This window comes from Somniosus microcephalus, chromosome 28 (genome assembly GCF_052327205.1).
Source record: "Somniosus microcephalus isolate GS21.2 chromosome 28, FLI_Smic_1.0, whole genome shotgun sequence".
NCBI classification, from domain to species: domain Eukaryota; kingdom Metazoa; phylum Chordata; class Chondrichthyes; order Squaliformes; family Somniosidae; genus Somniosus; species Somniosus microcephalus.
Window position 1 is genome coordinate 2,696,931 of NC_141014.1, and position 27,904 is coordinate 2,724,834.

The window sequence follows — 27,904 nt, forward strand, 5'->3', positions numbered from 1 at the left end:
ATTTTATAAGTTTAAATGAGATCCCCTCTCATTCTTCTAAACTCCAGCGAGTATAAGCCCAATCGACACAATCTCTCCTAATACGTCATTCCTGCCATCCCAGGTATCAGCCTGGTGAATCTTTGCTGCACTCCCTCCATGGCAAGAACATCCTTCCTCAGATAAGGCGACCAAAACTGCACACAATACTCAAGATGTGGTCTCACCAAGGCCCTGTAGCAAGACATCCTTGTTCCTGTACTCGAACCCTCTCGCTACGAAGGCCAACATACCATTTGCCTTTTTAACCGCCTGCTGCACCTGCATGCTTACCTTCAGCGACCGGTGCACAAGGACACCCAGGTCTTGTTGCACTTCCCCTTCTCCCAATCTATTGCCGTTCAGATAATAATCTGCCTTCCTGTTTCTGCCACCAAAGTGGATAACCTCGCATTTATCCACATTGGGCAGAAGCATGGCAGATGCAGTATAATCACCCAACCTGTCCAAATCATACTGGAGTTTCTCTGCATCCTTCTCACAGCACACACGCCCACCCAGCTTTGTGTCGTCTGCAAACTTGGAGATATTACATCTAGTTCCCTCGTCTAGATCATCTTTATATATATATATTGTGAATAGCTGGGGTCCTAGGACTGATCCCTGCGGTACCCCACTAGTCACTGCCTGCCACTCGGAAAAAGACCCGTTTATTCCAACTCTTTGCTCCCTGTCTGCCAACCAGTTCTCTATCCAAGCCAGTACCTTGCCCCCAATCCCATGTGCCTTAACTTTACACGCTAATCTCTTATGCGGGACCTTATCGAAAGCCTTCTGAAAGTCCAAATACACCACATCCACTGGTTCTCCCTTATCTATTCTACCAGTTACATCCTCAAAAAATTCCAGTAGATTAGTCAAGCACGATTTACCTTTTGTAAATCCATGTTGACTTTGTCCGATCCTGTCACTGTTTTCCAAGTGCTCTGCTATTACATCTTTTATAATGGACTCTAGCATTTTCCCCACTACCGATGTCAGGCTTAACGGTCTGTAATTCCCTGTTTACTCTCTACCACCTTTTTTGAATAGTGGGGTAACATTAGCTACCCTCCAATCCATGGGAACTGTTCCAGAGTCTATCGAATTTTGAAAGTACCCCGTAAGGTGTTTCAGCTAGTATAGAGGAATACAACAGCCATTATATGTGCAATGGTGTTTGACCGTGGGCTTGTCCACAAGTCTGTTCTGTCTGGATTCAGCAGGCTGGGGAGATGGCCTGACTAGAACTAACACCAGCAGTCTGCTGCCATGTAGATCACAGGGACATGAAAGGAGTAGGCACAGATGAGGGAGGTATTTCGGAGTGGCTCAACATCCAACCGCTCCACTCAAATGACCTATGTAGAGGCAGAAAGAGCCAACCCAGACAACTACTACAGTATCAAACTTCTATCCAGCAGTTGTGGGACCATCTTATGACCCTGCAGAAGGAAGTAAAAAGCCACATCCATCCCAGGAAACACTCTGATATCCAGCAGACTGCTACCTCACTTCCTTCTCCCAGTAAGGTAGCACGTAGAAGGAGCACGACAGCAGGATATGCTTTCCATACATAATCACAAAGGGAAAAACACTCTAGTAAATAAACACCAAGCACTGTTCAAATATAGAATGATACAGCCCAGGGAGGCCATTCAGCCCGTCCTGCCTGTGCTGGTTCTCTGAAAGAGCTCTCCAATGACTCGAGCTCCCCTGCTGTATCCCCACAGCCCTGCAAATTTGGCCTTTTTAAAGTTACTATTGAATCTGCTTCTACCACCCTTCCAGATCATCAGAACGTGCTGCATAAAACTTCTCATCGCCCCTCTAGTTCTTTTTCCAGTTATCTTAAATCTGTGTCCTCTGGTTACCGACAGTGGAAACAGTTTCTCCTGATCTACTCGTTCAAAACCCCTCATGATTTTGAACATGTCAATTAAATCTCCCTTAACCCTCTTTGCTCTAAGGAGAACAATCCCAGCCCCTCTAGCCTCTCTACATAACTGAAGCCCCGCATCCTGGTACCATTCTGCTAAATCTCCTCGGCACCCTCTCGAAAGACATGACATCCTTCCTGAAATGTGCTCCGAATTGGCCACGATGCGGTTGACGTGTACATAGATTTCCAAAAGGCATTTGATAAAGTGCCACATAATAGGCTTGCCAGCAAAGTTGAAGCCCATGGAATAAAAGGGACAGTGGCAGCATGGAGAAACTAATGGAACTAAAAGCCGACAAATCCCCTGGACCTGACGGCCTACATCCTAGGGTTCTAAAAGATAGTGAATGCATTGGTTTTGATCTTCCAAAATTCCCTAGATTCTGGAATGGTCCCAGCGGATTGGAAGGTCGCAAATGTAACACCAGTATTCAAGAAAGGAGGGAGAGAAAAAACAGGGCATTACAGGCCAGTTAGCCTGACATCAGTCTTCGGGAAAATGCTGGAATCCATTGTTAAGGAAGTCACTTAGAAAATCATAACATGATTAGACAGGGTCAACATGGTTTTATGAAAGGGAAATAGTGTTTGACAAATTTATTAAGAGTTTTTTGAGGATGTAAGTAGCAGGGTAGATAAAGGGGAACCAGTAGATGTAGTATATTTGGATTTCCAAAAGGCATTCGATAAGGTGCCACATAAAAGGTTAGGGCTCATGGGGTTGGGGGTATAGATAGAGGATTGGTTAACCGACAGAAAACAGAGAGTAGGGATAAACGGATCTTTTTCAGGTTGGCAGAATATAACTAGTGGGGTGCCGCAAGGATCAGTGTTTGGGCCTCAGCTATTTACAATTTATATTAATGAAATAGATGAAGGGACCGAGTGTAATGTATCCAAGTTTGCTGATGATACAAAGCTAGGTGGGACAGGAAGCTGTGAGGAGAACACAGTCTGCAAAGGGATATAGATAGACTAAGTGAGTGGGCAGTAAGGTATCAGGTGGAGTATAATGTAGGGAAATGTGAAGTTATTCACTTTGGTAGGAAGAATAGAAAAAATGAATATTTTTTACATGGTGAGAAACTTTCAAATGTTGGTGTTCAGAGAGATTTGGGTGTCCTCGTGCAAGAAACACAGAAAGCGAGCATGCAGGTACAGCAAGCAATAAGGAAGGCAAATGGCATGTTGGCCTTTATTGCAAGGGGGTTTGTGTATAAAAGTAAGGAAGTCTTGCTACAATTGTACAGGGCCTTGGTGAGACCACACCTGGAGTACTGGGCACAGTTTTGGTCTCCTTATCTAAGGAAGGATCTACTTGCCTTGGAGGCGGTGCAGCGAAGGTTCACTAGATTGATTCCTGGGGTGAGAGGGCTGTCCTATGAGGAGAGATTGTGTAGAATGGGCCGATACTCTCTGGAGTTTAGAAGAATGAGAGGTGATCTCATTGAAACATACAAGATTCTGAGGGGGATTGACAGGGTCGATGCTGAGAGGCTGTCTCCCCCTGGCTGGGGAGTCTAGAACTAGGGGGCATAGTCTCAGGATAAGGGGTCGGCCATTTAAGACTGTGATATGGAGAAATTTCTTCACTCAGAGGGTTGTGAATCTTTGGAATTCTCTGCCCCAGAGGGCTGCGGATGCTGAGTCTTTGAGTATATTCAAGGCTGAGATCGATAGATTTTTGGACTCCAGGGGAATCGAGGGATATGGAGATCGGGCGGGAAAGTGGAGTTGAGGTCGATGATCAGCCATGATCTTATTGAATGGCGGAGCAGGCTCGAGGGGCCGAATGGCCGACTCCTGCTGTTAGTTCTTATGGATACAAAATTGGCTAAGTGACAGGAAACGGAGAGTAGTGGTAAACGGTTGTTTTTCGGACTGGGGGAAGGTGTACAGTGGTGTTCCCCAGGGGTCGGTACTAGGACCACTGCTTTCCTTGATGTATATTAATGACTTGGACTTTGGTGTACAGGACACAATTTCAAAATTTGCAGCTAACACAAAACTTGGAAGTATAGTGAACAGTGAGGAGGATAGTGATAGACTTCAAGAGGATATAGACAGGCTGGTGAAATGGGCGGACACGTGGCAGATGAAATTTAACACAGAAAAGTGCGAAGTGATATATTTTGGTAGGAAGAATGAGGAGAGGCAATATAAACTGAAGGGTACAATCCTAAAGGGGGTGCATGAACCGAGACCTGGGGATATATGTGCACAAATCGTTGAAGGTGGCAGGACAGGTTGAGAAAGCAGTTAAAAAAAGCTTACGGGATACTGGGCTTCATAAATAGAGAGATAGAGTACAAAAGCAAGGAGGTTATGATGAACTTTTATAAAACACTGGTTCGGCCGCAACTGGAGTACAGGAAACTTTCGTTTAACCGGAGGTTAAATGTCCGGAAAGCTCTATCTACCGGCAAAATTCAGGAGCCGTTTCCTATAAGTTTTTTTACTTCTCGTTGCTTTTTCCCCCAGTCAGGCTCTGCAAGGTCTAGCCGAAGCTACAGAGACGCTTTTAAGCTGCGGCCGACTGTTTTGAAGCTGTTGGGTTTGTTGATTTACACGGAGCTCAAAAGCTCCGTATGTTTTAACATTAGCGCTGGTTTCTACGGCAGTTTTGATGGTACGGCACCAGCTCGGTCCCGTCAGTGCCGGATACCAGAAAGTTTCCTGTATTGTGTCCAATTCTGGGTGCCGCACTTTAGGAAGGATGTGAAGGCCTTGGAAAAGGTGCAGAAAAGATTTACGAGAATGATTCCAGGGATGAGGGACTTCAGTTACGTCGACTAGACTAGAAAAACTGGGGTTGTTCTCCTTGGAGCAGAGAAGGTTGAGAGGAGATTTGATAGAGGTATTCAAAATCATGAGGGGTCTGGACAGAGTAGATAGAGAGAAACTGTTCCCATTGGCAGAAGGGTCGAGAACCAGAGGACACAGATTTAAGGCGACATCAGGAAAAACTTCTTTACTCAGCGAGTGGTTATGATCAGGAATGCACTGCCTGAAAGGGTGGTGGAGGCAGACTTAATCATGGCTTTCAAAAGGGAATTGGATAAGTACCTGAAGGAAAAAAAATTGCAGGGCTACGGGGAAAGGGCGGGGGAGTGGGACAAACTGAAGTGCTCTTGCAGAGAGCCGGCACGGGCTCGACGGGCCGTAACCATTCTATGATTCTATGAATACTCCAGCTGAGGTGTAGCTAGAGTCATAGAGTTATACAGCACAGAAAGAGGCCCATCGTGTCCGCGCCGGCCATCAAGCCCTGTCTAATCTAATCCCATTTTCCAGCACTTGGTCCGTAGCCTTGTATGCTATGGCGTTTCAAGTGTTCTAAATGCTTCTTGAATGTTGTGAGGGTTCCTGCCTCTACCACCCTTTCAGGCAGTGAGTTCCAGATTCCAACCACCCTCTGGGTGAAAAAGTTCTTCCTCAAATCCCCTCTAAACCTCCTGCCCCTTACCTTGAAACTATGCCCCCTGGTTATTGACCCCTCTACTAAGGGGAAATGTTCCTTCCTATCTATGCCCCTCATAATTTTGAATACCTCAATCAGGTCCCCCCTCAGCCTTCTCTGCTCTAAGGAAAACAACCCCAGCCTGTCCAGTCTCTCTTCATAGCTGAAGCGCTCCAGCCCAGGTAACATCCTGGTGAATCTCCTCTGCACCCTCTCCAAAGCAATCACATCCTTCCTATAGTGTGGCGACCAGAACTGCACACAGTATTCCAGCTATGGCCTAACTAGCGTTTTGTACAGCTCCATCATAACCTCCATCATAACCTCCCTGCTCTTATATTCTATTCCTTGGCTAATGAAGGCAAGTATTCCATATGCCTTTTTAACCACCTTATCTACCTGTCCTGCTGCCTTTAGGGAACTATGTACATGCACACCAAGGTCCCTCTGATCCTCTGTCCTTCCTAGGATCCTACCACTCATTGTGTATTCCCTTGCCTTGTTAGTCCTCCCAAAATGCATCACCTCACACTTTTCAGGGTTAAATTCCATTTGCCACTGATCTGCCCATCTAACCATCCCGTCCATATCGTCCTGTAGTCTGAGGCTTCCCTCCTCGCTATTTACCACTCCACCAATTTTCGTGTCATCTGCAAACTTACTGATCATACCTCCTACATTCATATCTAAATCATTAATGTACACTACAAGCAGCAAAGGACCCAGCACCGATCCCTGCGGTACACCACTGGACACAGGCTTCCAGTCACAAAAACAACCTTCGACCATCACCCTCTGCCTTTTGCCACTAAGCCAATTTTGGATCCAATGTGCCAAATTGCCCTGGATCCCATGGGCTCTTACCTTCTTGACCAGTCTCCCATGCGGGACTTTGTCAAACGCCTTACTGAAGTCCATGTAGACTACATCAACTGTGCTACCCTCATCCACACACCTAGTCACCCCTTCGAACAATTCAATCAAATTGGTCAAAAGACATGATCTCCCTCTGACAAAGCCATGCTGACTATCCCTGCCTCTCCAAGTGGAGACTAATTCTGTCCCTCAGACTTTTTTCCAATAATTTCCCTACCACTGATATTAGGCTCACTGGCCTGTAATTCCCTGGTTTATCCCTACTACCCTTCTTGAATAATGGTGCTACGTTAGCTGTTCTCCAATCCTCTGGCACATCCCCTGTGGCCAGAGAAGTTCTGAAAATGTGTGTCAGAGCCCCTGCAATCTCCTCCCTTGCCTCACACAGCAGCCTGGGGATTTATCCACTTTTAATCCCGCTAAAACCGCTTGTACCTCCTCCCTCTCAATATTAATTTGTTCAAGTATATCACAATCCTCCTGCCTGATTTCTATGCCTACATCACCCTTCTCCATAGTGATCACAGATGCAAAATATTCATTTAAAACCTCACCTACATCTTCGGGCTCTACACACAGATTGCCACTTTGGTCCCTAATGGGCCCTACTCCTTCCCTGGTTATCCTCTTGCCCTTAATATACTTATAAAACACCTTGGGATTTTCCTTTATTTTGCCCACCAGTGTTTTTTCATGCCCCCTCTTCGCTCTCCTAATTTCTTTTTTAAGTACCCCCCTGCACTTTCTATACTCCTCTCGGACTTCCACTGTTTTTAGTCCTTTGTATCTGCCAAAAGCCTCCCTTTTTTTCCTAATCCATTCTTGTATATCCCTTGACATCCAGGGTTCCCTGGGCTTGTTGGTCCCACCCTTGACCTTTACGGGAACATGTTGGCGCTGTACTCTCTGTTTCCTTTCTGAATGACTCCCATTGCTCTGATGTGGATTTTCCTACAAGTAGCTGATCCTAGTCCATTTCGGCCAGATCCTGTCTTATATTAAAATCGGCCTTCCCCCAATTTAGAACCTTTATTTCCGGTCCATCTTTTTCCTTTTCCATGACTACCTTAAATCTCACCGAATTATGTTCACTGTCACCAAAATGCTCTCCTGCTGACACTTCTACCACTTGCCCGTTATAAAGGTTTAGCGTAACTGCTGTCTTTTGTATACTGTGCCTTAGTGTATAAAACCAAGGATCCCAGATGCTTTTTAACAGCCTGATCTACTCGTCCTGCCACGTTCAACCCCCCAGGTCTCTCTGTTCCTGCACACCCTTTAAAATGTTAGCATATAGTTTATATTGCCCCTTGTCATTTTTCCATTCAAAATGCATCTATAATAAATGATTGGAATTGGATTCCCCTTTATGCAAAGAGTTCATTTCACAGGGGCACATTTCTGTAGCATGAGATGAACTGATGTTTCTGTCCGGTGGCTGTGGTGTAATAATGCTTTGCTTGGGGCCAGTTCACTGGGAACAAGAATTCAGCAATGTTTAAGGAGTGGAATTATCCAGTGTCTCCACAGGATCTTCCTTCTATCTACAGAAAGCAACACAGCCTCACAACATTAGACCTCATTTTAGACTATGACTATCGAGTGAATTTATTTTACAATAAATAAACCAGTTAATAAATTACTGATTCAAAAGAACAGTAATTTAGTTTAAAATTTGCAAATATTTGTTCACTTTCAAGGAGCTCGATAGTATAATTTCTACTGAAAATAGTGTGTTCTATAAAGGGCATTTTACTCCATTTCTGCCGAAGTTATGGAGTGAGATTGGGGGAATTCCTGCCAAACGACTGGATTTAAAGTGACAGCCACCAAGCCAAATCTAGACACCAGTACCTCATTTTTATTACAGTAGGTTTTTACAGAAATGGCAACTAATGTAAAACGGCCCGATTTATACATATTTAACTTGCAGCATCACAGAAACCAAAATGAGAGCTGCTCATCTGGCTGGATTCATGCCTGAACCCCTTTAACTATGGGATTGTCAGGTTGCTGCCACTGTAGACTAAGCAGCAGCACATTAACTCCATTGAGTTACGTTATAGGTACAATAGGCTTGGACAGCAGAGCTGATGCTGCTTAGCACAATGTAGCAAGCACAGAATCAAGGCTGACACTCCAGTGCAAGACAGAGGGGGTGCTACATTGTTGAGGTACCATTTTTTGATGAGTGTTCAACCAAGACCCCGTCTATCTGCTCAGGTAAAAGATCATGTGGCAGTTCTAAAAGAGCAGAAAATAGGATTATCCCCATTTTTCGTTCGAAGTGCGGGCTTCCTGACCTGGGGGAACCCCGCCAGGGTGTAGGAGGTCTGCGGGGGTCGGAGGGGTCTGAAAGTGCAATGTAGAGGTGAGTGATGGGTGCAAGTGTGGAGTGGTAAGTACGTGAAGTGAGTGTAAAGTGTTAGAAAATGTTAACTTACCTTTGTTTCTGCCTACAGCCTTCAGCCGCTATGGAGTCGGAGTCCCGACATCTCCATTGTAGAGATCACAGACTGGCTGTTGGATCCTCCGATCCAACAGTTACTGATTTCTACAAAGTAGAAAGGTTTGATGAGTCCTGAACACAAGGCCTCATCAAACTACACAGAGCTGCCAAATGATGACATTTCTTCTTTCAAAAATTCTTGACAGATGACACGTCATACGTTGATGTGCTCTGTCACTGACTTCCCCCTAATTGGCCTGCTGAGCGGGCTTAACCAGGTCAATCAGGGGAAGATCCCGCTGATTGGCCAGAGGCTGATGGAGGCGGGACTGAAACCAGGCAAGCAGCAGTCCCGCCTCCAACACCTCTCCATTCATAAAATCCAGCCCTAGATGTTTCCCGAGGAAATATTGGTGAACTTTGTGCCCTTGCAGTTCTGTAATTTGTATGTTTTTCTCTTGTTAGGTGCCAGTGTAATCAGCACCCGCTGCTCAGAGACGTTTGAGACCAAGACCGCTCTGCTTAGCCTGTTTGGAGTCCCACTGTGGTATTATTCTCAGTCTCCGAGAGCTGTCATTCAGGTATATATTCTTCAAACTACCAGGGTAATAGATTGGAGAAAAGCTGATTTTGGGGGGTTGAGAATAGAACTTGGGAAAATAAAATGGACAACAATATTGGCAAACAACGATGTAGAACAGCAATGGGAAACATTTAAAATGGTGTTCAACAGAGTCCAGAAAAATATATTCCGCTAAAAAACAAGAACAAGCTAAACACTAATGAGCCACCATGGATGAATAAAGACATAAGGGAAAACTTGAGAGTAAGGAAAGAGGCAGACACTAAGTACATGGGCAGCAAGGGAGAGCATGATGAGAGAGAATATAAAGAGATTAGGGGAGAAGTCAAAAAAACAATTAGGAAGGCAAAGAGGAACTATGAAATTAAATGATCAAGGAAAATAAAACAAAATAGTAAAATATTTTACAGGCACATAGATTTGGAAAAAAAGGGATGGGAATGGGGCCACTAAGGGATGGACAGGATAATACCACAGGCAGTGATCGAGATGGCAGAAATATTAAATAATTACTTTGCTTCAGTATTTACCAGGGAGATAGAGCAGGTGGAGATGACATCGGATGATGAGACTAGTAATGAGATAACTGCATTTAAAATAAAACGAGGAGATATATTAAATAAACTAATGAAACTCAAACAAGATAAAACCCCTGGTCCAGACGGATTACATCCATGCATTTTAAAAGAATCTAGAGAAGAGATAGCAGAGGCATTACTACACATATTTAATAATTCGTTAGAAAAGGGTATAGTGCCAGAGGACTGGCAGATAGCTAACATAATATGTGTATTTAAGAAGGGAGATAGAACATGTCCAGGGAATTATAGACTAGTCAGCTTAACATCGGTGGTAGGAAAAATAATGGAATCCCTACTAAAGGAGAAAATGGAAGAACGTCCAGAAACCAAAAATAAAATTAATATATAGCATGGATTTCAAAAGGGAAAGTCTTGCTTTCTTGAGGTAACAGAGTAGACAAGGGTAATGCAATAGATGTAATGTATCTAGATTTTCAAAAGGCCTTTGATAAGGTGTCACATAATAGACTAATTAATAACATCAGGGGTCAAGTAGCAGAATGGATAGCTAGCTGGCTTCAAAGCAGAAAGTAGGGGTAAAGGGTAGCTATTCACAGTAGCAGAAGGTGGGTAGTGGTCCACAAGGATTAGTGCTGGGACCACTTGTTCACAATTTATATTAACGATTTCAACTTTGGAATCAAAAACACAATTTCTAAATTTGCGGATGACACCAAATTAGGGGGGATAGTCAATATTGAGGAGGACTGCAACAAATTGCAAAACAACATTAATAAACTTGCAGAATGGGCATATAATTGGCAAATGAAATTCAACACAGATAAATGTGAGGTATTACATTTTGGTAAGAAAAATAGGGAGGTCACATATTACTTGGAAAATAAGAATCTAAATGGGGTAGAGGAGCAAAGGGATCTGGGAGTACAAATACACAAATCACTAAAAGTTGTGACACAGGTTAACAAGGCCACTAAAAAAGCAAACCAAGCACACGGGTTTATTTCTAGAGGGATAGAATTGAAAAGTAGGGAGTTATGCTAAACCTGTATCGAACCCTGGTTAGACCACACTTGGAGTACTGCGTGCAGTTCTGGTCGCCATATTATAAAAAGGATATAGAGGCACTGGAGAGGGTGCAGAGAAGATTTACAAGGATGATACCAGAAATGCGAGGGTATACACATCAGGAAAGGATGAACAGGCTGGATCTCTTTTCTTTTGAAAAGAGAAGGCTGAGGGGTGACCTGATAGAGGTCTTTAAAATTATGAAAGGTTTTGATAGAGTGGATACAGAGAGAATGTTTCCACTTGTGGGGAAGAGCATAACTAGAGGCCATCAATATAAGATAGTCACCAAGAAATCCAATAGGGAATTCAGAAGAAACTTCTTTACCCAGAGAGTGGTGAGAATGTGGACCTCGCTACCACAGGGAGTGGTTGAAGTGAACAGTATAGAAGCATTTAAGGGGAGGCTGGACAAGCATATGAGGGAGAAGGGGATAGAGGGTTATGCTGATAGAGTTAGATGAGGAAAGACGGGAGGAGGCTCGAGTGGAGCATAAACGCCGGCATGGACTGGTTGGGCCGAATGGCCTGTTTCTGTGCCGTATATCCTGTGTAATCAGCAGCTCAGCACAGACGAGAGCCTGAGCCTGTCACCTCCTGCTCTGGGCTCACTTATACCCTGATTTTATGAAACGAGCCATTGCCTGCGAAACAACCACTACCATTCAGAAAAGTAATGCACCAGGTGATAAGATGCTGTGTAAATATCAATCTCTTCTTTCCATTTACACTGCCCCATCATGCACACCAGGTCAGGTACAGCACCACTTTAGGTGCAGAATAAAGCTCCCTCTTATCTACACTGTCGACAACATGCCTTAATCTCATGAGTGCTACTGGTGTGACACTCCTATTCCCACCACCATCACCCTGAGTGAGATTGCTAGTGTTTGGCAGAGCTTATGTTTGCGTTAAGACTTCACAAACCCATTTCACCTGGGGCTCTTACAGCCAACAAAGGGACAGGTTCGATTCGAACCTAGATGTCTGAGATGAAAGGATAGTGCACTAACCCACTGTAAATATTTTAATTAATCTCTCAATCCTCATGAAGCTGTTTGTCTTCGTCAAGGCATTTAAATGTAAGTAGATTGTATCTGGCCGCGTATAACTGCCTGAGAAACAGGTGATTGTCTGTGAGCTGCCTGTGCTGAAGTGTCCGTCCTTACATTCACTTGGCTGAGAGATAGTGTGCATCACAAAATAATATGCAGACTTTTCATTAGGATACTGTTGAAAGCAAGGTCACTTTTCAAATAATGAAACATTATCTACTGATCAAGAGTTCCCTGAGCTGATCCCAAACTGGTGATATTCCTGACTCTGCAGTCACTAGCTGATCCCACAATAGGCTTATTCCTTTAAACCTGGCTTCAGGTACAATGACAGTGTAGAGGGAGCTTTACTCTGTATCTAACCCGTGCTGCACCTGCCCTGGGAGTGTTTGATGGGACAGTGTAGAGGGAGCTTTACTGTGTATCTAACCCGTGCTGTACCTGCCCTGGGAGTGTTTGATGGGACAGTGTAGAGGGAGCTTTACTCTGTATCGAACCTGTGCTATACCTGCCCTGGGAGTGTTTGATGGGACAGTGCAGAGTGTGCTTTACTCTGTATCGAAACCATGCTGTACCTGCCCTGGGAGTGTTTGATGGGACAGTGCAGAGTGTGCTTTACTCTGTATCGAAACCATGCTGTACCTGCCCTGTGGGAGTGTTTGATGGGACAGTGTAGAGGGAGCTTTACTCTGTATCTAACCCGTGCTGCACCTGCCCTGGGAGTGTTTGATGGGACAGTGTAGAGGGAGCTTTACTCTGTATCTAACCTGTGCTGTGCCTGCCCTGGGAGTGTTTGATGGGGACAGTGCAGAGTGTGCTTTACTCTGTATCGAAACCATGCTGTACCTGCCCTGGGAGTGTTTGATGGGACAGTGTAGAGGGAGCTTTACTCTGTATCGAAACCATGCTGTACCTGCGCTGGGAGTGTTTGATGGGACAGTGCAGAGGTATCGGTATCAGATAGTGGAGCAGTTTGTACTGAGGTGGCCCATGTAAGGCAGGACACAGCAAAACTGTACAGACAGAAAGGGGCAGTTCAGGGCAATTGCAATTATTTTGAGTTTAGTCATGGGAAGGTACAGAACTGGGAAGAACACTGTTTGTTTGGCCAGTGCCACCTGGTCACTGAGTCTATAAATTCTGGGCACTGGGGGGCTCAGTGACTCCCTCTCGCCAGGAACCAGGACCAGCAGACTGACTCTGCTTGTACAGGTCTGACGGTGAAAAGTGCGGCACTTTTACCTTGCGTGATGATGAGGTGGTGGTGAATCTCCTGAGCCTATTGTGGTCATAGAGACAACAGCAAATTCACCTAGCTCCCTGGCTGTCCTTTCGGGGAAATCAAAAGTCTTGTGGAAAGAAAGCAAAATGAAACTATCTTTAATGGAAGTGGCAATGTTTTACTGATTGTCTTTGTCCTGTTCTCTCCTGCAGCCTGATGTTCACCCAGGGAACTGCTGGGCATTTAAAGGTTCCCAAGGATTTGTAGTCATCCAGCTTGCTGCCCGGATCAAACCCACCGCCTTTACTCTAGAGCACATTCCAAAGTCAGTTGCTCTCCTTGGATCAATCAGCAGTGCACCACGAGACTTCTTTGTTTACGTGAGTGAAACCTGTGTAAAGGTTAAGCGCATATTCATGATTGACTGCATCCAGAATAATGTCGATAGCAAAATACTGCGCTTTTTTCTCCGTTCTGAAGAAGGGTTTTGACCTGAAACGTTAACTGTTTCTTTCTCCATGGATGTTGCCTGGCCTGCTGAGTTTTTCCAGTGTTTTCTGTTGTTATTCCAGAATAATGTCGTTTGACTGGAGAGCACTGAGCGACTGGGCAATGGATTCTCAGATCTTAGTTTAAATATTCAGGGTGATGCCACCTAAGGTCTCAAGTGATCACATATCTCATTGTTAATTTGCTTTAGAAGGTTATATTAAGGGTTATTAATCATTACCAAACTCCAGTCTAATTCCCAAGATAGATAGCACTCTTGCTGTGCGGACTGGTGCCTGGAACATACACTCTGAAAACATACCCTCTAATACACCCCTCAGTACTGCACTCTCTAATACACCTCACACTCTAATACACCCCACACTCCTCTGTACGACACCCTCCTCAGGCCCCACTGCTGCCACAGTTTTATTTGTTAATTCCTGGCCTGCTCAGGAATGCAACATAAAGATGGAGGGGAGAAAGCAGACGGGGGTCGTACAGAGTCATGAGGTAAAAAGGAGGGGGCTAGCATTGGGGTGTAAAAGGCAATAAGGCATGGCAGAGGAGGATGATAGATGGTGAAATGGAGGGGTTTTAGTGGGTAGTTGGGTAGAGCAGGGGAATGGGGTTGGATGACAGAGGAAAGGATTGGGGAGTGGGGGGAGGAGATGGGGTGTTCCGGTGTAGAAGATAAGAGAATGTGATGTGGGGGTGATGGCAAGAGCAACAGAAATGGGAGCAAGAGAAGGGGACGATACACAGCATCGGGCACTGGTAAGGTGAAAGGGTAGGAGAGGCATTAAGTGAAGGAAAGGGAACATGAAGAGATAGGTAATTAATGGATGCATTAGAACCAAAGAGACATCGCTGTGGATAAGTGTCAGTATCAAGTGGGGGAGGAGAGTGAGGAGCATGTGTGCAGTTGAGAAAGCAGACATCATGCAAGGGGTATAGAGTGACACCCCCATCGAGACTTTCCACCAGAACCCTGCGGCTGTGTAATGCCAATGCTCATTATTCTAAAGCAGGTCCAATCATTTGTCCCCACCATCCACCAACAAAACCTATCTATAGCTCTCACCATATTTCCCCCTCCAAACCACACTCGTACCTCTAACCAACAAAAGAGAGCGAAGCCAAAATTATAAGAGGGAGACAGAACCCCACCATACAGCACGATAAAAGAACACGCTGAAATCGAGAAACAGAAGACGAGACTGACACAATCAGAAAAATACTGCAACAACCAGAACAGGAAAGCGACAGAGAACCGGCAACATAAGGGCATCCGAGGCAGCGCATGCTTCAACTTAGTGAACAATACCATACCCATTTCAAAATAATTATATTTCCCTATTAATGTTCTAAAAACAGATCACCCTACAATTCCTTCCCCACTAAAATCCAAATCCTTCCTTTACCAACTCACCCCTATCTCCACCTCTCCACTTTACTCTCCGCTACCATGAGCTACATCATGAAACATCCACTACTAAAAGGAGAAAAATAAAAGGGGTCACCGTCAAACTACATCCCGCACAATAGTAATACTGCAACAATGTAAGATTAACTTGCTTTTACTTCCACCTCCCTGACGATACTTTTCCTCAGGGATTTATCCTAAAACTGTAATGAGTTACGACTAGTAATGTGTGTTTCTGTTTTACCTTGTATAGATTATTTTGTTTCTGTTCGTCAATTCACCAGCACTGACTTCTGGTGCACGTACTGACACTGGGCTATCTGCACTAAAGTGAATAAGTTGCAGGCTTTGTCCAATGCTTAAAACACAGCCACAAATAAACTGGAGCATTTGCACATGGAACCATTGCAACTTACACCCTACATGTGCAGGACGCATCATGTTCCAATAAGTTTGTTTACATACGTATTCAGTTCATACGCTAAAACCAAGTGATGAAATTCTTCCTGTTGATGTTTTTAGGGGAAAAAGTCGAGTATCAAATGGAAATGCCTTTGTGTACTCATGCCAACTTTCTTGTTAAAATTATTAGTGAGAGTAATTTCACCCCCAAGGTTGGTGGAACATTTACAGCATGTGGTCTGTGTGTGGAGCTGGATGGAGCAGGATTTTCACTGTGGGGAAGTTGCTTGTACAGAATGGCAGAAGATAGTTAATTTCTACGCTCATTTCTGCTTCACAGGGCCTAGATGAAGAGATTCGGGAAGAAGGGCTCCTGTTAGGACGTTACACATATGACCAGGATGCAGACTCAATACAGACATTTCAGGTCCAGGTAATAGAATCATAAAAGTTTACAGCACAGAAAGGGAGCCATTCGGCCCATCATATTGGTGCCAGCTCTTTGCTAGAACAATCCCACTACCCTACTCTCTCCCCATAGTCCTGTATCTTCCTCTGCTTTATCCATCTTTCTCCTAAAATATGGCTTCTTAATGTGCAGGGAAATGCCGTGGCTGCACAGCCAACTGTGAAAGTTCTAAATCACCCCATTCTATGCTACATGGAACAACAGCAATGCTTTTGGCGCCTCCCAATATTTCCTTCTATGGCTCGACATCCATTTTGTTCCTTACGCTTCTGTGAAGCCCCTTGGGACATTTTTTCTACGTTAAAGTCGCTATAGCAATGTTATAGAACAGCATGTCCTGGAACCCCATGAGCAGAACCACAGGAGGTGTGCTAATATGATGTAAATTGTAAATTCAGTCTCTAGGCCACCCCTTGTGAGCTGCTGCCAGCTAATTGTTCTACATGCAGTACCCTCATGCTGAACCACTGGCTCCATGACCTGATGTAATGTCCTTTGCTTGTTTTTTGTCTTTCAGAATAAAGAACTCGGAGCCTATCAAGTCATTGAACTGCGGGTGAATAGCAACTGGGGTCATCCTGAGTACACCTGCCTCTACCGATTCCGTGTCCATGGAGACCCAGTGAAGTAATGTTGGGAATCCGCTACCCTGCACTGTACAGGAAATGTTTGAGCAGCATTTCATGGACCTGATCAGGTTTTATTTTTCCACATCTGAAACTACAGTGCTGGAGACGGTTCTGACTTCCACTCAAACTCTGCTCTGCCGTGTTGTTTGTTGCAAATTGGAAACAAAGCACATTTTTCTGCAAAGAACAACCAAGGTATTTGGAACTAGAAAATATTGAAAAGAAATTTTATGTCACGATTTCAGGATTGTCTTCACAGATTATAACTTGAGATGTGAATAAATTGGAAAAGAATGGAAGAATGAAATCTGCTGGATGCCAGGTGTTTAGGAAATCTTCCCTTTCACATGACACCCTTCATATTCAGTGCCCACCTGTTCATCTCAGTGGCAGAGTCTGAGCTCTCATCCACATTAAGGATCATGGGACACATTGAGACATTTTAAACTTTTTGTGCTGGTGTTGCAAGTGATCCAGACATTCAAATTACTGTATAATTCCATAACATTTAATTGAAAGTTGATTTCCTGTCAACTGCAACTATAAAATACGAGAACACACTGGCAGACAAGGCGACTCACCTTTTTATAAAAGCATCCAGGCTTTCACTCTGGTGAAAGACCACTAACTCCCACCAAGTACAGAGGTTGCGAATGACAATGTTTGCATTCATATGGAAAGTTATCCTGCACCTGACTGACATTCACATGCTAACCCCACACATGTTCCAGTCCCAGGATAGACCCGTGCATGTATTGTGTCTGCCTGGAACATACTCTTGGCACTGTCTAGGCACACTTTAGGGTTACGACATCTCTGGTTAAGTGTCCAATTGCACAGGTATTTTCTCAGGACTATTATGACTAAATTGATTAATTGCCAGAGAGCTGATCTGTGACACAAATTCATTCCACCCATCAGAACTCCTTAACTGAAAATACTGTGCAAGCTGAGTAGCACAGCACGAGGAACCCTCCTGGCACGAGGAACCCTCCTGGCACGAGGAACCCTCCTGGCACGAGGAACCCTCCTGGCACGAGGAACCCTCCTGGCACGGTGCGACATACGGAAGAATTGCAACTCACCCTCTGAAGTTCCTGGCATTATTGTAAGAATCCTAATTCCTAATGATGTGTACTTTTCAAAGTCAGGTGTTCATTGGCAAGCCTGTATTGTAAATTGTTAAAAGCCAAGGTCTAACATTTCAAAGTGATGTGTTTTTTAATATTTGTTCTTGAGAAGTGGGCAACTCTGATGAGGCAGGAATGATCGCCCATCTCTCGTTGCCTTGACTGCATTAAGACACCTGGAGTGAGTCACATGTACCCAGACCGGGTCGGGGTGACCGGTCCCTCCCTGAACCACATTCGTGAACCAACTGCATTTTTACCACAGTCCAGCAGCTTTCATGGTCATTTTCTGGTGGCAGCAACAAATGACCAGATTGATTGAATTTCATTTCACAACTTGCCATTTGAACTTGTGACCCCTGGGGTTGCTAGTCCAGTACCATAACCAGTAGTCTGCTCTGCTCAACGTGATGTCTAGTAATGCTTCTTCAGGATTCTTGGTGCCAATTATGTGCCCACTTTCATCACCCCAGCAAGGGACTGGTGAGGCTCTGTTAAACTTATCAATAGGAATAGCACCATGCTTGCGGTTACTAAACAGGCCAGAATGACAAACCTTAGATTGAATTTGGGAATATGATTTTGACCCTCTTCAGCTACACTAATTGGTGATTTATAGATGTTTTTACCAACCAATAATTTCAGCATTTTGGTTGCTCAGTGTTGGGCAGAGTCCCCAAATAAGGTCACTCATGCTTCAGTCAGTCTGTGTCTTTTGTAACGAAGTAATTTGGGACTAGTGTTTCCCAAATACCTGACCTAGGGCCAAGAATATGATGTCAATAGATGAAAAGCACTCAAAAACTGACTTGTAAAAAGGAGGCACAAAATTCCATCTCCCTATGCTCTGTGGTCGAGTGCCATGACCATATTGGCTGTAATTGAGCAATGGGTGTCACATTAAGGCAATATAGTCTACTCTGCATCATTTATTTGTTCTTTATGCTAAAAAATGAATTATTCAGTCAGTATTTTAAATTAATAAATGTAAATAACACAAAGGTGGGTATTTGGGACAACCCCCCCCCCCCCCCCCCAGATAATTTGAATTGAGCAGCTTTGAATTAAGAGTAGATGTAATTATTTTCTTCAGTTGTTTTATCATTTTGAAAGTGGAATAAGATGAAAGCATTGCATAATTGTTCCCTGTTCTATTCCAGAGGGCTATCCAGAGTATTTCCCCCCCCCCCCCTAACCCACCACTGCAGTTAATTTCCAGTTGGTTGGTTTAAGTGTAATGTTCGATACAACTGCTACATAGTACTGCTTCCAGTCTATAGATGGTGACCCTTTGGGGACGCTAGAAAATACAGAGTTGGTTTTGCATTGATCTGAATTACTAGAGGTGGGGGTGAAATTCCTTGCTGTTCCTCCAGCTCGCATGCTGCAACTTTGTCAGAAGTTTGACGCGAAGTTGCTGCAACAGAGTGAGAGCAAGCCCCAAAGAAATTTACCCCCACAGTGTTTCACTTGTAACGTTTCATCACTGCCCATTTTACTATCTCTCCACTCTGCTGCTAAATACCAGAAAACCCCTTTACTATACACAATAGACCAGAAATGGTCTTCAACGGTTAGGTCTGCCAGATTGTTGTAAAAATTGCTAGCTTAAATACAAGCTTTTCCTTTTGTAGTTGAGCAAAGGTTAACATGTAGAAATAACATTTTTGAAAAACTGTTGATGCCTTCAGCTTAAGTTAACCGGCATTAAGTGTGGCAGTACTCCAGATAATGGTCACAGCTCAGTACTTCAACTGAGAATTCGATATAGTAGGAGTGGCTTTTATGATTCGCTAGTAGATATTATGGAGGACCATTTACTTTTATACCGTTAATAAGTTTAGAACAGGGACCAAGGGAATAAACTGTGGTAAACTGTTATCTTTAAATATCTCTCTCCAGATCTTTTGCATATGTTTGTACAGTGTGTAGCATTCCATGTGTTTTATCCTAAAGTGCAATAGTCAGTTGCAGTTACAGGAAAGATTCTTATTTGATATTTATTATTTGGCATTTTAATTAACATTTTGTTATCTTTCATTTTTATCATGCTGGGTTGATTTTTTTTTTAAATACCATATTTCTGTAAAGTCCAGGAAAAGGCAACAACACAGTTTTATACTATTGGGAACAGGCAGCTTGTGGCCATGTTCAAGCTGTTTGGTACGATTACAAGTACAGCCAACATACTCACTGTTGCCATGACCTGCTTTCAGTTTCAATATTAATCAGTTTGTGACACATGGCTCAGCAGGAAGGATCATGTTGTATTTTGATGTACACTGAAGTCTCAGTAATGAATGACAATGATCATGTTTCAGCCGCACAGTTCAGACTATCAAAACGGTCACATTTTGATTGATAACGCTCCCTGTGAAGCGTTGTTGTAAACTTCTAGCACAAGGTATGATTGGCCGGTAGGGACTGTAAACTCCCCAAACCTACACCTGACGGAGAGCAGGTGCTGTGGGGAAGGGTAAATGCAAGAGCAGGTGCTGTCTGCGATAAAGTACCCGCCCTAAATCAAGTTCCAGCATTAGTCTAAAATACTGCAGTTAGGACCTAGCGATTTCTGTAATTGTGTTGGTTTAAATCATGCTGGTGTGTGCAACATATTGGTGGCTGACAAGTTTAAATCTGATTAAGTGAATGTTACCCTATTCAGCTGATAAGCAATATCCGTCCTATCAGTGAATGGGATCAATCATGGGAGTGAGAGCAGAAAACAAGTAAATGGCATCTAGTTTTATTTCATTTTGTGAATGATTGTGTCCGCACAAATTTGACAGTGATTCATGGATTGAATTATAAGACAATGCTACATGGTGTGTTTAAAAGACGGTTAAAACTGAAAGTGGATGCCAAGCCCAACAACCGCACTATCACATGGCTGACTGCAAAGCAACATTTATTGCTCCTGTAGAAGGCCACCATAACTCCCACAATACCGCAGCATGCATCTGCTACAGGGCTTTCATGCTTAAAACCTGCTGTGACCTAGTTACAATTTAAAATACAGGACAGCTGAAATCAGAAATGTCCATGTGACAGTTTTAACTAACAGCAGCTATTTGTCCTGAGCCAGTGCTGTTATGATGGGGTTTTCCCACAATCTGAGGTACTGAATCTCTGGCTAACAGTGTGCACCAGGAGAGGGCTGTGATTTACTTTTTTTTTTCTTGGACTCATCGCTGTATGTTTTTATTTTTTTTACTGCAGAGCAAAGGTCGTCATCTGCCTTTTAATAGATATTTATTATCCGTAGCGCTTTGCTTCCCATATTTTCACCTACCAGCAAATAGTTTAATTTGAAAAAATACTTGTGCACAAGATTTCCATTTGCCCACACTTGTAATTTTTGTTCATGCGTGGGAACAAAAATAATTACTACTCCACACTGCAGAATGTCTATTATAAGAAAAAAAAAGTTTCCTTTGTAGGAACTGTAAACAGCCCAAACCTATACCTGACGGAGTGCAGGTGCTGTCTGCGGTAAAGTACCCGCCCTAAATCAAGTTCCAGCATTACTCTAAAATACTGCAGTCATACATTATCTGAAGGTAACTAAACTAAATGGTTTACAAATGAAGTATATAGAAACAGTATTTCTGGTTTACTTTCAAACCAATAATGGTAACTGGATTGAAAGGTCCCCCATTTGACCTGTCCACCTGGGCTGTAAAGTGTCTCCATTTTTCCTTTCAGTTTCTGTACAAAGGTTAACAATGCCGGTTGGACACGGCTCAACAACATGGTGTCAATAGCTTTCCATAGTAGTCTGAGAGAGACGGGTACTATTGGTCCATTCTGAGGCATAATGCTCTGCTAACAGTATGTCTATTCCCCATGGCCAAGAGCTGCCAGCAACTGATTTAAATGTTGGATAGGCAGGGAAGCGACAAGTGACTTTTCTGTTTTAATGGCCCAAAAAGAAAAACAATTCACAAGCTGTTTCGGTAAAGTTCCATCTTCACTCGTTCCCTTTGACTCTTCTTTCCCTGCACCATTAATTGCTGTTCAGAAGCATTTTCAAAGTTACTCATTCCATGGAATGCAAGTCTCTTTCAAATTACCAAAATTAACCTTCCACTGGTTACAAAGGAACTTTGGCCAGAAGAAATTAACCTTAAACAGATTAATATCCAGTTCTGACAAAAGGTCCCAGACCTGAACCGTTAACTCTGTTTCTCTCTCCACGGATGCTGCCTGACCTGCTGAGTGTTTCCAGCATTTTCTGTTATTTAATATACAAGGAGTTGGTGCAACAGTTTAGGATACAATCGTTCAACATCAGGAGCTGGGTTTTAATCAGCAGAGATGGACAGGATGAAAGTCTCTTCGGAATCCCGTAATGTTCAACATGAAAATCAATTCCGGAACCATTAAGGTTGCACTAATTAGCAATCTGATTAAGAGGGGTTACAAAATAGCTGGTGTGGGAAATGGAAGCTGTGAAATAGGCAATACTTTTGAGGTTTGGGTGGATGCACAGTGGACTTGTGTAGAGGGAACTTTACTCTGCATCTAACCGTGGTATGTATATCTGGCCTGGGAATTGCTGATGCTGTGTGCCTGAAATGAGACCGTGTTCCATTTCTCAGAACTTAACATCCATCACCTTGATGAGCATTAAAAAAAATCAGCAATTTTTTTCTTAATAAAATGTAACTATATAGATATAAATGAAAAGCTGCAACTGACCACAATAGATCAGATGCAAAGAAATCAGACTGACTGAGGGCTTGGAGCTGGAAGGATTCACACACCATGTTGCTGAGTTTTGATTTTTAATTCTTATAAAAGTGCGCTCTCCCCCAGCTAGATTGGGCGTGGGATTTTCTAGGCCTATTCCTCATTCCCCATCTCCATTAAATCTAATAGGATATTTCATCCTTTGGGTACTTATTTCCTATTGTCAGTGTTTGTGTCATGTTAAGTTAATTTAGGCAAGTGAGTCAAGAACAGTGCTAGTCACCACGTGACAAGTAGTTTATTTTTAATGACTTGCAGCATTAGCTGTGAGCCTGCTATCGGCGTCCTGGGGCAATATTTGCACTGTTATGCTATTGCACTGCTCACAAGCACCTTTAAGGTTTATTAGGTAAAGGACTGGCCACAATAACAGATTTTCAAAAAAGATTCAAAGACAAACCAGCACAATGAAGTTGAGCTGTTGACAGCTGAGACTTCTACATAATTATTGTATTAAAATATTGAATTATTATTGACAGGGCTATCGGCTATAATAATATATGGACATGAAATTTAGAAATGGGTATTTTATTTCTTAAAAGTGCTCTATAAAACGTCTTTTCCTAGCAGTTAACAAATAAGTATAGAAATATGTATCTTTTCATAGCGGAGGCATCCGTGTTGTGCAAGGCTTTGGTTTTCAACCAGAACATAAATGCAAACCGCTCAAAATGAGAAGTAACATTACAGATGTCTACCAGTATCTCTGATATTTGTGTTTCTCTACAGTGGCAATACTGATTCCATGCAGTATTTTATATATTTGTGTATTGCTATGATGCAACAATGGTTTGATTCCTGATAAAACCAAGCAAGGATATTTTACTTAAAGCTTTCAATTGAAATGCAAAAGCGCTTGTATTAAATTTAAGTTTATTCTAGATAAAAAGGGCAATCTGCTCCTTTACTTCACTGCTCATTGTTTGTAATAAACATACCAGATGAACATTTTAATGTTTATTTTTGTTTCTTGTATTATACATTATCAGTTCTACCATGACATAACTACTGGATAAAAATACAAGTATTTTCTACAGCACTTAAAAGGATTCTGTAATTTATTTTTGTAAGCTTCTCTTTTAACTTAAATTACCAATGTTTTATTATAATTTGCACTGCAGAAAAATAAAGCTACAAATGCATTTAAAAGGTGTTATGTACTTCTAAATATTAAAATAAAAATGAACAAAAAATCAAAAGCAGGCTTGTCAAAGTCTGAATACAACAGTGTGTGTATGTGTGAAATGTGTCTGTCCTCCGTATCAATGTCACCCAAATTGTTGGAAAAGCGTAATAGGCGGCCGGCAGACCTGATCCAGCCCCTGAGCACAATGTCAGTTTCAACTGATTAGTTTCACTGGAGGCTGAAACTATAGCTTGTATTGATTTCTTTGTGGGTTCAATGATGAGACATTTATGAAAGAGAATGTCTTTTTTAATCTAAAGTATGTTCAACTCTTTTTAACAGCATTTACAGGAGACACCATGCTAGAGATCCATCTAGAACGAAACTGAAACTAAACTCAAACTGCTTGTCTCTGTCACATGACCTCTGCTGGTCAGGCATAAGTAATCAATACATGCAAACATGCTGGTAAGGCATCATAATCAAACAGGCAAATAACATCACTATTTGCCGATATCATTACATAGCTGTGTGCATTTCACAGGGTGGATTTACTTACCCCCTTCTCCTCCCCGCACGGTGTTTGGGCAGACAGCTGGTAGTGTATGCCTGCCAATAGTCCTGACTGGAAACCCAGTCCTTTGAGGGCCAGGCCTCATTAGTATTAGGCTGGTGAGCTTCAGTTCCAGCCCGCCGACGTATTGGTCAGCCAGGCCGGAAGGTAGCTGAAACTATGTGGATCGTACACAGCGCACACTCCACCCAGTACTGTCCTAAAATCTCAATCAGGCCTAGCATTCCAATTTACATATTAAAAGGGCCCACCATCTGACTCAGGCAGACACTCTGGCCACCCAAAGGTGGGCCTTGGGGGAGATAGGGACGGCCACACAATCGGAACAGAGCGGCAAGTCATTCCCCACCATCTGAACAAATGTTGCTGCCCCATTTCCACTGGGTGGGAGGCCTCAAAATCTCCCCCGTATGAGAAGTGAGGGCAGGATTAAAAAAAACTTAACTGCTCGCCTTTAAATAACCCAGGCCTGGGAGACCAGAGAAGATGCTACTCTCTGATGGATACAGGCCAATAAGTAGCAGCCTTTCTGAACCAAACCATCCTCTACCCTGGAAGTTTAAAAAAGACATGGCTGAATCATTTTTCAAGCTTGGGTGGAGGGGAAGGACGGGAAGAGGACCGGAGGGAAGGTTGAAGTTCTTGTGCTGGGGATGGGGAGAGCGGGATAGGACTGTGTCAGGAAGCCTATCTTTATGTGCATTGGGTATTTTTGTGGATGGGGCAATCTGGCTTTTTGTGTCTGAAAGGTCTCAATTTTTGTACGCGAATGGTGCCGCTTTTTTGTGTATAGGAACTTGCAATTGCGCAAAATCATGCGACTCACATACTGGGTTTGCTGTGAGTATTCGGCCCGTAGCTCCAAGTGGTCTGGACAGAAGGAAATCGGAAATATTTTAGGGTAAAAAATGTGCAATGTTTTTTGTTTTAAGAGGACATTGTGGAGTACTTTGAACAAAAGGTACTTTCCTTCCCCTTTAGCCTATTCTCCACCTTCCTGCCCCCAATATCCATTTTGGGCACGGGAACAACTTTTTTAAAAATTGCTTTTAATGGCTAAAAGATTTAAAAAGCCATATTGGCAGCCAATCAAAGGCCCATTTGTGAAGATTGACCTTATCACGTCCCCAGGTCAATCTTTAACATTTAAAAGGGGCTAAATTTAGGTCACAGTTCCTTGAATTAGGCTGAAACTGAAACATATAACCAAGCCGAAGCTAGAGACACAACAGAATTGTGAGAAACACTGTAATCTAGAGAGGTAAGGAGAGCCAAGTGGGAAGATAAAAGAATCAGTAATGGAAAATAGTTAAGATTTTTATAAACATATTGGGGGAAAAAGTGCATCATTGAGGATTATTATGGTCAATAAGGAAATAGTTATTTAATGAATACTTTGCTGCAGTCTTGTGGATGATCAAGTAGGGCCGCCTATAGATATATACATTAATAAGGACACCATTCTAAAGTAGCTGAGGAAACTAAAACCCTTGGACCAGATGCTATACACTGCAGCATACTGAAAGAGGTCAGTGAGGATGTAGCAGAGGAACTAATCATCAATCTATACACTTCCCATCGACAAACCTTGCTTCCTGGACAGTTTCAATCAAACCATTCAACAGTTTTTGAAAAAAATTCTGTGAGCCATTTTCCTGCAGTAACTGAATTTTCTAATGTCCAAAGTAAGGTTTTAATTTTTAAAAATAGATATTTCACAATACTGATTAAATTTACCCATTCAATTGCCTTTTTTGCCCATTAAAGAGGTCTCAAAAGCCTTGGCTTTGACTTGTTATTTTACCTCATTCAAATCTTTCAACCACGTATGTGCACTCTAAGAATTTACATAATCTCATATCACAAAATCTGCATCAGAATAACTAGAACGTTAGAAGGGTGTGTACCATCATCTTGTGAGGATTTAAGTGTTTCTTTGCAAGTCATTGAAAGAAGCTAGAGTTGGAACTCTCAAAGCTTTATTTCAGCAAATTTGGTATTTGTTAACATGCTGCTAAGAACTGCTCACACATCATTGATCAGTCATAGCTTCTTGGTTGATCATCAGAAAATAAAACATTGTTTATCAAGAATGGATTTCCTTTTAGTCACTTGCCTCTTTACTGCTATTGAAACTCCAGTTAAAAAATCTTTTCTGACCATATTTTTATAAAAAAGCTGCATAACTGATAAACTTTTGAGCATTTGATGAGGTAATTTTTCTTTAGGATTATTCATGTTTGCCAAAGATTGCATAAGTCGACAGACTCATTAACGGTGTACTAAATATTCTAACTTCCATTTCCTGGTACACACCAGGAGCATATATTGGGAAATTGCACACTCAGCCAGTGATTTTTTCCATCCACTAATTTTAAGCAGCAGAAAAATGATCTTTAAATGCTTTAAGGCAGACATGCAAGGCCAGGAAATGGCTGACAATGAGCACAGCAGTGGGGGAGGGTATTTTAGGGCACGAAAGCAGCTGTGGGCAGAGGAGACTGATGGGAAGGAATGTTGTGGTGGAAGAAAGAAGCCTTGTGGATAGATTAGATGTGGAGTTAGCAGCTCGGCTTCGAGGTGACTATCACCATGATTTCACAGATGACGGATTCAGTTGGAGCAGGCAGTCAGGGAGGGAATGGAATCGACACAAGATGGAAGGTTTCTGCCAGGAGCTGCACACGATGCCTTTAGTCTTGCCAGTGTTGAGCTGAGAAAAGTTTTCATTTATCCAGGAATAAGTACCAAACACAAGTCAAGCATGCTTCCAATACTTTTTCTTCATTCTCACTGTAAATGGCCGCTTCCATAAGCTGCCCCATGAGTGAAACTTAACGTTACAGGCTCAATACATGGTAAATAGTGTATCACAGGGCCAACCATCCTTGCTTGTATTGTAAGCTTGGCCCTGTATGGTATGTCGGATTCCAGTACTGTAAATCTCATGTCACTTCAGCAAACAGATTATATATAATCCAAACTAGATTGTTTTTGTAACAGGTGAAACAATCAAAGATGTTTATTCACAACATCAACTTGTATTTATATAGCGCCCTTAATGTAGTAAAACGTTCCACGGCGCTTCACAGGAATGTTCTAAGACAAAAATTTGACACCGAGCCCCACAAGGAGAAATTAGGGCAGATTAGTCATAGAGGTAGGTTTTAAGGAGTGTGTTAAAGGAGGAAAGCAAGGTGGAGAGGTTTAGGGAGAGAGTTCCAGAGCTTCGGGCCCAGGCAACAGAAGGCACGGCCACCAATGGTTGAGCGATTATAATCAGGGATGCTGAAGAGGGAAGAATTAGAGGAGCGCAGATATCTCGGGCGGTTGTGAGGCTGGAGGAGATTACAGAGATGGGGATGGGCGAAGTCATGGAGGGATTTGAAAACTAGGAAGAGAATTTTGAAATCGAGGCATTGCTTAACCGGGAGCCAATGTAGGTCAGCGAGCACAGGGGTGATGGGTGAACAGGACTTTGGATGACCTCAAGTTTACATAGGCTAGAACATGGGGGCCAGCCAGGAGTGCGTTAGAATAGTCAAGTCGAGAGGTAAAAAAGGCATGGATGAGGGTTTCAGCAGCAGATGGGCTGAGGCGAGGCAGAGACAGCCGATGTTACGGAGGTGGAATTAGGCGGTCTTAGTTATGCCGTGGATGTGTGTTTGGAAACTCATTTCAGGGTCAAAATATGA

General features: G+C 43.0%; 1 protein-coding gene across 4 annotated transcripts in view; it reads left to right on the top strand.

Moving 5' to 3' along the window:
* Window positions 1-23,736, top strand: part of LOC147098720 (SUN domain-containing protein 2-like) — a 183,175-nt gene extending 159,439 nt beyond the window's left edge. For all 4 annotated transcript variants that reach the window (XM_085969410.1, XM_085969409.1, XM_085969408.1 and 1 more), the window contains 4 exons: window positions 9,211-9,326; window positions 13,425-13,592; window positions 15,870-15,962; window positions 16,516-23,736. In XM_085969410.1, the coding sequence (XP_085825536.1) occupies window positions 9,211-9,326; window positions 13,425-13,592; window positions 15,870-15,962; window positions 16,516-16,629 (491 nt within the window). In that variant the 3' untranslated portion in view covers window positions 16,630-23,736. The remainder of the gene's footprint in view (window positions 1-9,210; window positions 9,327-13,424; window positions 13,593-15,869; window positions 15,963-16,515) is intronic.
* The last annotated feature ends 4,168 nt before the right edge of the window (window positions 23,737-27,904 follow it).